This window comes from Gymnoscopelus microlampas, assembly GCF_963454915.1.
Source record: "Gymnoscopelus microlampas genome assembly, chromosome: 10".
Lineage (NCBI taxonomy): Eukaryota > Metazoa > Chordata > Actinopteri > Myctophiformes > Myctophidae > Gymnoscopelus > Gymnoscopelus microlampas.
Window position 1 is genome coordinate 1,190,569 of NC_139947.1, and position 11,925 is coordinate 1,202,493.

The 11,925-nt window shown below is 41.0% G+C and overlaps 1 protein-coding gene across 1 annotated transcript in view; it reads right to left on the reverse strand.

Annotated features, from left to right (window-relative positions):
• LOC311053291 (transient receptor potential cation channel subfamily M member 4-like) overlaps positions 1-11,668 on the reverse strand; it is a 37,874-nt gene extending 26,206 nt beyond the window's left edge. Inside the window, exons 1-7 of the mRNA XM_084068749.1 lie at positions 11,559-11,668; positions 10,670-10,731; positions 9,647-9,815; positions 7,545-7,740; positions 6,349-6,518; positions 5,054-5,246; positions 3,058-3,122 (exon numbers count right to left, since the gene is read on the reverse strand). Of these exons, the coding sequence (XP_083924875.1) occupies positions 3,058-3,122; positions 5,054-5,246; positions 6,349-6,518; positions 7,545-7,740; positions 9,647-9,815; positions 10,670-10,731; positions 11,559-11,636 (933 nt within the window). The 5' untranslated portion in view covers positions 11,637-11,668. The remainder of the gene's footprint in view (positions 1-3,057; positions 3,123-5,053; positions 5,247-6,348; positions 6,519-7,544; positions 7,741-9,646; positions 9,816-10,669; positions 10,732-11,558) is intronic.
• Positions 11,669-11,925: the final 257 nt, after the last annotated feature.

Genomic DNA, 11,925 nt, shown 5'->3' on the forward strand with positions numbered 1-11,925 from the left:
CCCTGATTTGCTCCGTGTGTCCTATGCTTTTGGCTAAAGTGTCGCTAAGTATTTTATTTTCTGTAATTATCTTAAGCTATTAATAAAAATGGGTTTCACTCCCAATTTATGTTGCATCCCTTCTTCCTCTAGACTATAGGGACGTAACATATGGGGGCTCGTCCGGGATCTTTAATGAACTCATTTACATCCGATTGGTGGGTGCAATCTGTTTATAATTAGCAGGGGTTGTTGTTTGGCCTGGTGGAGATGAGGGTTCTGGTTTTGCCGACCCGGCCCGATTACGCTTGTGAGAAAGCGTCTGCTGTAGCTGTGAGGGGGTAACACGTTACGGAGTCGTGAGGAGCGCTCCGGTTGGTTAGGGGGCTGATGCTGGGGCCTAGGCTAGGTGGAAGCCCCCCGTATCCATGCTGGAAAAAACGGTTCTCCCCCAGCACAGTGGAGTCTGGAGTTTGGCACAGAGTTGAGGCTCTGATGCTACGGTGCTAATAAGGGTGGCAACTTCTGCTCCCCTCAGTTTCCATCAGGTCAGTCACCCCAATAAGTGTATCCACTCACTGTAATACTCGTCAACCCATTTTGAGACTTTGTTGAGATGTGGTGATCAATACTCAGTTGTGGTGTGATGTATTGATTTCTACTGAGTTCAGTTAGAATGTAGTGATAGGTGCTATTTTGTTATGTAGGAATGTTCATTACTTGGAGGTATTTAATGACATTCGCTATTCTGTTCTGTAGCACTATCACCACTCGGTTGTGTAAAATGTAGTAATAGGTGCTATTTCGTATGTAGAAATGTTCATTACTTAGAGTTATTTAATGAAATTTGCTACTCTGTGTTCTTTAGCACTATTCTACTTGTATGTGATGTTATCATTTACCCAGTGGTTTCATTACCTGTGTTAAGTGATGTACCACTACTTTGGTGTAGGTTGTGGTCTCATTACTTTAGGAAATGTGGTGATTTTTGTACTTCTCAATTAAGCCTGTGGGTCAGGTAATGCTCGTTTGAGTAGTTTCTGCCACTTTTCAAATTAAGCCTGTGGGTCAGGTAAACCTTAGTTTTCAGAAGAACACCTGTGTAAAGTGATGTACCACTACTTTGGTGTAGGTAGTGGTTTCATTACTTTAGGAAATGTGGTGATTTTTGCCACTTTTCAATTTAAGCCTGTGGGTCAGGTAAAACTTAGTTTTCGGAAGTGGGTTTATTAACAAACCTAGTTTGTTTTTAAGTGTGGGGGTGTTACGAGTGTGAGTATGCAGTAGAGTTGTGTGTCAGTGTGTGTGGGGTTTATGTCAGTGTATGTGTGGGGATTGTGTGAGTGGAGTGTTTCCAGGTACCAGGTGCTGAGCATTTCCTGATTGCTGGCTGCCAATCACCCTTGCTGCTTTGTGATTGGGTGGAGAAACCTGGAGAAGACTATTTAAGATCTGTGAACACCTTCGGTCTCTGGCAGCACTTGCAGTAGTGCTGTCCACCCACACACACACTCTTTGTGTTTAAGTTACTGCATTTTGAGTTCTTTAGTAAATGTGTATCAGGTGAAAGCAATGGACCACGGAAGCCAGCTTTTTGTATAAAGTCATGTTTTGTTAGATTATAGTAGAGTAGAGAATCTAGGACTGGATTGTACTTTATTTTGTGTTTGTCAGGTTAGTGTTTAACACTTAAGATTAGGTTTAGGACTGTTATGATTATTTCCCTGATTTGCTCCGTGTGTCCTATGCTTTTGGCTAAAGTGTCGCTAAGTATTTTATTTTCTGTAATTATCTTAAGCTATTAATAAAAATGGGTTTCACTCCCAATTTATGTTGCATCCCTTCTTCCTCTAGACTATAGGGACGTAACACAGACAGACAGACAGACAGACAGACAGACAGACAGACAGAAACAGAAGCAGGTATAAAGACAAATGATGCAACATTGCTTCTCTACTGGTTAATACTTTTATAGTATGAACCAGTATTTCTTTACACACTTCCAATTCATAAATGCTCTGCCCCTTGTAAGTCTTTATTATTGGTTTATCTGTCATCAGTTGTATGTATTTTATTGTCTCCGCCAGGCCGAAAGGCATGGCGAGAGAGTATGTTTTGCACCCTGTCCATCCATGTGTCCGTGTGTCTGTCCGTGTGTCCGTCCGTGTGTCCGTCCGTGTGTCCATCTGTCTGTGAGCAGCTAATCTCCGGCACTGTTGGCCTGGTCGCTGCGAAACTGTGCACACACACTCCTTGGATGCCAATTCAGAACCTCTGCCTCAAAATGTTCACATGGGCCTGTTATAGCGCCACCAGGAGGCCGATTTGTGCAAAACACATTTTTTAAATATTACTTCTACAGATTTTATCTAAACGTCATGCAAATCGGTACAGAGTATCTCTATAGTCATGTCATCAACATGGATCTGGACAATTTCCCATATTCCATCCGCTAAGGTTGGCTTCCAAAGTTTGCAGGATTGGTCCGTTTTGAACAAAATGCCTCAAATCATGAATGCAGCTTGCGATTTCCGTGAAATTTCACATGCACATTCCCACTAAGCCTAAGAGGAAGAAATGCCACCCTTTTCTCATTGGCCTGTTATAGCGCCACCAGCAGGTATAATTTAGCAAAACACATTTTTGAAACAAAATGCCTCAAATCATGAATGCAGTGTCCGATTGCCGTGAAAGACCAAAGAATAAATGGCACTCTTTTCATATTGGCCGATTATAGCGCCACAAGGAGGCCACAATAACCTACCTGACCTGGAGACCTGTGCTCCGAGGAGCACTTTTTCTAGTTTATATTTATTTTATAATATACAATTTTTATATATACAAGCTATGAGCTTGTGAAAATGTGTGCACATCTTTGAATATATATATTTTTTCAAACCATTTAAACCCGCAAAGCATCTGTGTCATTTTAGATGTCAGCGTTGGCTATTCAAAAATAGCAGATCTACAAGCTCACAGTGTGTCACTTCGTGCCACACAGCGAGCTTGTACATCCACTATTCTTTTTCCAAGCGATATTGTATGAATGACTATTTCATCAAGAAGCAGTGACTATACCTCCAGCATGGTTGCCTGTCCTGATATGAGCATGCAGAGGACAGGAATGGCAATGCTGCCGCTGCCTGTAGGAAAGAAATGTATTTTAAAAAAATCATAATTCAACTTTGGATTGTCTCCTTTCTCTTTGCCCCATATACAGTATAGTTCATGTTAGCTGTAGAATACAACTCTCGTAGACGTATTTATTATGACGTTTTCAATCTACGAGAGTTGTAGGGTTCACGCCCCATGGAGACATGGACTTTCGGCACTATGCCCCGTAGACACTCCAAACATGTACAAATTGAAACTAAAGGAGCTTACCCCAAGCCCCAAATGTTAACTGTCTCTACGCGGTAGTAGTTAATGTAATAATCCATATCTTTCAATAAAGAAGTGTTTTAATGCCGTCTGTGGCCGATTCTGTCGGAAGTTCCCAATGGGCGGTAGTGAGGGGGCGCATCCGGTGAAACCCGGAATTACTCTAAATGTAAACAGGAAGTAAACAAGGGTGAAAAAATGGCGTTCGGCCACAGACGGCATTAAAACACTTCTTTATTGAAAGATATGGATTATTAGATTAAACTACTACCCCGTAGCAACAGTTAACATTTGGGGCTTGGGGGTAAGCACCTTTGTTTTCAATTTGTACATGTTTGGAGTGTCTACGGGGCATAGTGCAGAAAGTCCCTGTGTCCATGGGGGGTGAACCCTACAACTCTCGTAGATTGAAAACGTCAGAATCATAAATACGTCTACGAGAGTTGTATTCTACAGCTAAGTTCATGTATAACTATTGCACACTGATGCACCATACATTATGTACATCTCTCATAATGCATACTGGTAGCCTATGTATTTTATATTTCCATGTTTTATGATTTGTATTAGATTTTTGGATTATACATTTGCAGCGGTGTAAAGTAACTAAGTGCATTTTACTCAAGTACTGTTTAAGTACAGTTTTAAGGTACTTTTACTGTACTTTACTCGAGTATTTCAGATTTTCAGTACTTTTACTACTACTCCAAGAGACAAATTTTGTACTTTTACTCCACTACAATTATTATAAAACTTTAGTTACTACAGTAGTTACTTTGTAGATGTGGATTATTATTACAAAACATACATTACCCACTTCAGCCCTGTATACATTTTGGCCATTTGAAAATAGCCGATCTACAAGCTCACACTGCGTCGCATTGTGAGCTTGTAGATCTGCTATTTACCAAAAAAATGTATATAAAACTTGTGAAATGCCTGCATAATGAGTACTCTCTACTTTTGTAAATTTAGTACATTTTGAATTCCGGACGTTTACTTGTAACCAGTGGTGAGCTGTGGATTTTTGAACTAAGGGTACTGTATTTTATGACGTCACGTGCGCAGGCATGTGCACATAGCCACTTACTAATACTGTATTCAACATGTGATTATTAATGTATTTATATTTCTTATTATTTTGTTGCATTGTTAATTTGTTGTTTGTATTTTTGTTTCAATTAATCAATTATTTTATTTTCCTTTTAGTTTTATATAAAATCCCTTTACATAGACTCACCCACACATAAGCAGTTAAAATAATCAGACACCTTGTCTTTGTCTTGTCTCAGAGAACTGGGTGCTCTGCTAAGCAATCCCCCTCACACTCTGCAGTGCACATTCAATTCAAGTCCATGGCTTTTCTCCAGTAGCCTAATGTTATGCAAAGCAGCCAGGTAGACGCTATTGAGAATGTCTCGCCACTGACGGCGCGAACCTTCAGAGGCTATTGTTTAAACTTTAAGGTGTTAACGACCGCCGCTGACGGTGAGTGCATGTGGAGCACGCGCGAGCCCCCAGCCCCCACAGTCTCAGAACTAAGGGTACGCCGTACCCGCCCGTACCCCCTAGAGCTCAACCCTGCTTGTAACAGAGTAGCCAATTTCTGCATTGCAGTATTGATACTTTTACTCAAGTCAAACAATTTTGAGTACTTTTTCCACCACTGGTTCTTCCATCCACCATCTCTTACCCCTGATGCCTGTGTGTTGGTGGGAGATGTAGTTCTCTAGATTGAGCCTGAAGATGGCCTCTCCGCCTCTGCGCCCTACACTCCCATCATCCACCAGCAGGAAGGCCTCATAGTTGTTGTCCAGACAACAGGAGTGTCCGGTGCTTTTCTCCACAGAGTACTTAGCGGTGGGTGTGGAGCGACTGGAGATGCCCTGAGATGGAAGAAAACAGGAATTGCATGTGGCAGTGACTGTCATTTACAGCAGTGGTTCTCAAACCTTTCAGGCCGCAATAACCCCCCCAAAATAATTTGAACTGGGGACCCCCCACCCTGACAAGCACTTGGAATTGTAGGAGCTGAGTTGAGGCATAACATTTAGTTTGACTCGGTTCCATTATTATTGGGCGGTGTAGCCGCCCCTATAAGTGGGGTTGGGACATTGACATTTGCTGCACTGTGATTGGCTACCCATTGTACACCCATTGTACACCCCCTCTACATTAGTACACCCCTACCTGTACTGTGATTGGCTGACTCTATTGGCTGACTCTATTCAGCACTGTGATTGGCTAGCGAGACACATGATGAAATTAATAACCGATAAATAGGACTATGCACTTAAAAAAAAAACTTTTTTTTTAAGTGAGCTTCCATCACTGTGATGATCACTGTGATGACCACTGTGATGACCACACCGCCCACTTCACACTGGGTGTGATTTTGGAGTGGTGCCAACCACTCCTATACATGACTTTGTCCGTGTCCGTGTCCGTGTCCGTGTGTGTGTGTGTATGTGTGTGTGTGTGTGTCTGTCTGTATGTATGTTTGAGCACGACTTCACCATGACCTCAACAGCTGCGGCTGATTGCAACACAAAGATGCAACCAGTTACACTAATTACACACAAACAGTAGTGCAACACACACACACGCGCACACACACGCGCACACACACACACACACACACACACACACACACACACACACACACACACACACACACACACACACACACACACACTTTTGAGTAAAAATACTTAAACTGAGTAAAAATACTTAAACTGAGTAAAAATACGTAAAAGATGTTAAAATGAGTAAAAACACGTACCACTCTCTTCACACTGGGTGTGATTTTTTTCATTTTAGAGGTATTAAAAAGGTCTTAAAGGTCCTTAAATTGTCACATTAGAATTGTGCAGATACCCTGTTACAGTATGTTGGTTTGTTTTCTGTCATTGGGTGGGGACCCCCCATGAATGACAGTAAAATGTATTCAATGGAGAACAACTCAACTTGTGATGTGCGTGCGTATACCTGAGGGTTGACCAACTGCTGTCGGTTGCGCACGAGGCCCCAAGGAGCGATGCCCAGAGCCACCACCTTGTTGTGGAAGTCAGAAGAGGCTGCGGCGTTGTAGTCCCTCACCGCCTCTCCTACACATCTCCCCACGCCCTCACACAAGCCTTCTGTCACTATCCAGGCTCCTGTGTGTGTGTGTGTGTGTGTGTGTGTGTGTGTGTGTGTGTGTGTGTGTGTGCGTGTGCGTGTGCGTGTGCGGGTGCGGGTGCGGGTGCGTGTGTTTTGTGAATTATGTCAGTATGTGAGCAAGGATGAGGACAGATAAAGAGGGAGAATTTGTGTGGTAGAAAAGGCAGCGAGACACTCACAGCTGATTCTCAGACATGGCTTGATAATCACAGTTCAACCACTTAAACCCCAGCATGCATTTTGAAAACTTGAAATGGGACATTCAGCATAATGAGTACTTTTACTTTTGGTACGTTAAGTATATATTAAATATATTTTGATGCCAATACCTTACTCAAGTACATTTTAACACAGAATTTTTACTTAAAGAGGTGGTGCCATGGTTTTGCACTTTTTCTGTTTTTCATGTGTCTATGAGGTTGATAGAACTTCATTAAGCCCCCTGGTGGTGTTTTTATGGTGTTTTATGTCTTCTCTGACTATTTTGAGTTTCTACCTGGAGGCTGAAACCTTGAGGGTCAAACGTGCCAATAGAAAAACAGCGCTTTAGTGACATAGTAAAAATATACCCTCCCCCTCATTATCATAACACAACAGGTGTGGGCAGGAGGAGGAGGGGGGACTAGGACAGGCAGGTGGTGCTAGGGTGGTGGAGGAGGTGCTAAGGTGAGAACCAGGTATACTTAATGAACTGGAGGCGTGTCCACATAAAAACATAATTTTAACCATTTCTGTACACTTTTTTGAAAAAAATCTTCCTCCTAGTATAAACATAATACCTGATGATTATGTTTTAGGGGGGGGGGGATCACTGAAAATCACGGCACCCCTTCTTTAAGTATATTTTAAATATATTTTGATGCCAATACCAACATTTTTAATACCAGACTTTTACTTAAACAGAGTATTTTTACATTGCTGTATTGGTACTTTTACTTAAAAAAAAAACATGTGAGTACTTCTTCCATCACTGGGGGTATGACTGTAGTTTCCACATATACACAACCCCACAGCTACTGTACCTGTTCGTCTCAAGGCTTTGACCAGCCCCTGCCTGAGGACCTCTCGAACCCAGCCGTTGACCTCTGCACTGCCTTCTCCTCCCACCACAGAAACCATCAAGTTGGTGCTGGACAAACCCCACCCATTCTTGGACCTGTCCCTTGTCATCAGGTCGTAGATTGTGCGGGGGTCTGTGTCCCAGGACAGACGCAGGAGCTATAGGTGATCAAAGAGGCAAAATGAGATGACGTCAGCGATGGACATGATCAAACTGAATACAGACTAAGGACTTTCATATCAACAGGGTCAGGGTTTGCGGAGTAGATTCATCTGCATGATATTTCGACCCTATAGTGCAGTGCTACTCAACCCGCGGGCCGCAGGCCGCATGCAGCCCCAACGCAGTGTCTCTGCGGCCCGTCATGGTCATACCATTTTTTTGGTATTATGTTTTAAAAAAAAAGTATTGTGAAGCATAGGATAACAATATTAATTTCCGTTCAAATATATGGATTGCTTCCTTTTTTTTCCAAAAACAAACAGACATACACAGGGGCATCAATAGGCTCTATGCACAGCAGCCATATTGGAACCAAATGGACCCTTACGGGTCCAATTGGTTCCATTGTCTCAGAGTTACACACCCACCATAAGGGGCCATTTGGGAACCAAAATGGAGTGTTTCTAGTGAGCCAACATGCACGATATCAGCATCATTGGTAACACCTGTGAAGGAAGTAAGAAGAGGCCCAATTTCTTTCCAATATGGCTGCTGTGTATAGAGCCTATTGGGTATGGCAAGGTAGGGCAGGTGCCATACCCATACCTGCCAAAAAAAAGAAGATGAATAGTAGCCTAATGCAGATGTAAGACCATTGTGTTTGTATTGTGTTATAGGTATAATGCATAATGGTTTTCTATGCATTTCGGGGGTTTTGGGGGGTCGACCCCCACATTTCTTCCGGCTGCGCGGCTTTGCCCCGCGCCCAGGATAGGTGTCCCTTATTTTAATCTCTGGGAGTTGGCAACCCTTACCTTGCCATAGCTTTTGCTGAACTGACACCACTGGACACAAAATAAAGCTACAGTGAAAAGAATATGATGTCAAAATGTACATTTTCTTATGACAATGGCAATGTGTAGTGTAGTGTCTATTCTAAACCTGACTAATATCCTGGTCTAATGGAAAACATATTTTATTTGAGTTTATGATGTATTTGGATTATTCAATTACCTCAACATCATGGGCCTAAAAGCACTAATAAATACAAATAATCTTGAATCTAAAATCGTGAGTCTCTTGACTGAAGAATTTAAAATTGATGAGGGACGACAAATGTTTTTTCACTGACAAAAACTAAATAAAAACTAAACAAAAACTAAGCTATGATGACTAAAACTAAGACTAAATATACTGACAATTTCATCAGCAAATAAAAACAAATGTTAAGGAGGGACTAGTGGAGAAGAGATCCAGTAGAACTAAAAGACAAGTCATTTTATGTTTGGTTGCGCTTGGGTGTTGCGCTCTGAAAATAGCAGATCTACAAGCTCAAACCATGTCACGATGCGAACACGTGAGCTTGTAGATCAGCTATTTTCAGCACGCAACCAAGTGTAAAATCGGGCATTGCGACGCCATCAAGGCACCGCCAAAATACATTTTTGTCGACTAAATCAACTGTAGATTTAGTCGACTAAAATCTTATGATATTTAGTCGACTAAAACTAGACAAAAACTAAAACTTTTCAGATGACTAAAATATGACTAAAACAAAAATTGTATTAACCCATTAAGGCCTGAGGTTCCGATCCTACAAAATGTCTTCTAAATCCTAACAGAAAAAATGTTGCTACATCAGTGGTTCTCAAACTTTTTCATGTCAAAGACCCCCAAAATGATATGGATTTGGCCTCCAGGGACCCACCCCCAGAAGCAAAGATTTGAGTTACAAATGTTCGCTTTAAAAATATACATATTCAAAGATTTGCACAAATGTTCAAGATTTTTCAAAAATAGCAGATCTACAAGTTTGTAGTTATGAGTGAATAGATCTGATATTTTTGAATAGCCAAAGACAGAGAACAACACTGCGACAGAGAACATTTCTCAGACACTTACGGGTACATAGCTGCGCCTCCACCTGCTGACCCCCTCAAACCACAGCCAACCAAAGGCATCAGTAGGATACTCAGAGGAGTGCAGGGCTCTGTCCCAGTGTGTGACCATGGACTGGTCCAGAGACTCCGGGAGATGTCTCTGACGTCCACACTGGCATCGTGTGCCATCGCTGAGGGAGACAACATAGGGCAATACATCAACTAGACCAGTGGTTCTCAAACTTTTCAGGCCGCGACCCCCCCCCCCCCAATAAAAAAAAAATCATATCTGAACTGGGGACCCCCCCAACCTGACAAGCACTTGGAATAGGCTCTATGCACAGCAGCCATATTGGAAAGAAATTGGGCCTCTTCTTACTTCCTTCACAGGTGTTACCAATGATACTAATGAAGGCTCTGTTCTGGTCACTAGAAACACTCCATTTTGTTTCCCAAATGGCCCCTTATGGTGGGTGTGTAACTGTTTGTACACTCTCAGAGTTATGGGGGTCCTTGAAAATAAGACAACCACTGTGCCACACTAAATGGAACAGAGCCTTCATTAGTATCATTGGTAACACCTGTGAAGGAAGTAAGGAAGGGGCCCAATTCATTCCCAATATGGCTGCCGTGCATAGAGCCTATTGTAGGAGTTGAGGCAAGTTTGACTCGGTTCCACACATATAATGTATCTATTGGCTATTTTTTACTATATTATAGTCAATATAATATTCACTATATTACAGTGAAAATAGACGTTCTACATGCTCGGCTATTTTCAATATATTTCTTAAGTAATATTTGACAATTTGGCAAATGTTTTATCATTTTTTATGTTATGGTTTGTTCTGAGGCAGTTATGGTCTTTTTTAAGGTACAAAATGTGTTATTGTCACTTTCGAAATGTGCAGAATACTTATACTGTATGTTGGTTTGTTTACTGTCGAGTTAGAAAACAATATTGCACATTAAGCTAATCATCTGGGGACCCAGCGACTTGTATTGTCTGTTTATTGTTTTGCAATAAAGGGGAGAGATTGTTTACCTGGAAGAATCCTCTACAAAGGTGGTGCACTCTCTTTTCTTGATGAGGATTGGTATCCAACCCTGAAAATATTTGCCACAGGTTATGGTATATTACATCACACCGCTGTGTTAGTTATGCATTTATTTTAATGTAATGTTAATTTTTTTCTCATTCATGGGATAAATCCCAGACATGTAAAACATGGAGGATATTTACCGTTTGTAAAATTAAATGTGTATAGGGCATATTCATATAACTGCAGGGTAGTTTGCAGTGGTGGAAAGTAACCGAGTACATTTACTTAAGTACTGTACCTAAGTACAATTTTGAGGTATTTGTACTTTACTTGAGTATTTACAATTTCCAATACTTATAGTTATACTCCACTACATCTCAGATCCAAATATTGTACTTTTACTCCACTACATTTATTTGAAAACTTTAGTTACTAGTTACTTTGTCGATTTTTATTATTATATATACAAAACATACATTAACCACTTCAGCTCTGCATACATTTCGGCCATTTGAAAATAGCCGATCTACAAGAGTACTTTTACTTTTGTTACTTTAAGTACATTTTGATACCAATACTTTTGTACTTTTAAAGTAAATTTTGAATTCTGGACTTTTACTTGTAACTGAGTATTTCTACATTGCAGTATTGATACTTTTACTTAAATAAAGCATTTTTTCCACCACTGGTAGTTTGCCCCAAAAGTATTCACACAGTCAAGTGCGTGAAGAGAGGATGTGATATTCGGAATTATTCTCTTTGTGAATTCACTTGCATGCAAAGCGCCAACCCTGACACACATTTACAACTTTTTACCTACAGCTTCTTTTTTTTTAAATGTACTTTGTTAAAGGTCTTCATAAATAACCACAGTGTTATTTCCATGCCCACCGTATCCTTCTCAGATGCAGATATGCTGCCTCGTCCCTCTTCAAGTTCAATCTCTGCTCTCTCTTCATTCTCGCTCATGTTCTTCTTTGTTGTGTTTGCAGTGGATTTGATGACATCTTCAAGAATCAAGAATCAGTCAAGAATCAAGAAGAGTTTAAGTGTCACTATACTCATTAACCCATTCAATCTGGGAACGCATTTCTGTCATTTCAGATTTTATCTGGCTATTCAAAAATAGCAGATCTATAAGCTCATAGCGCGGCACCAAGTGCCGCGCTACGAGCTTGTAGATCTGCTATTTTTTAGAAATATCGCGAAAATGTGTGCAAATCTTTGAATATGTATTCTATAAATGTCCTCTACGGTT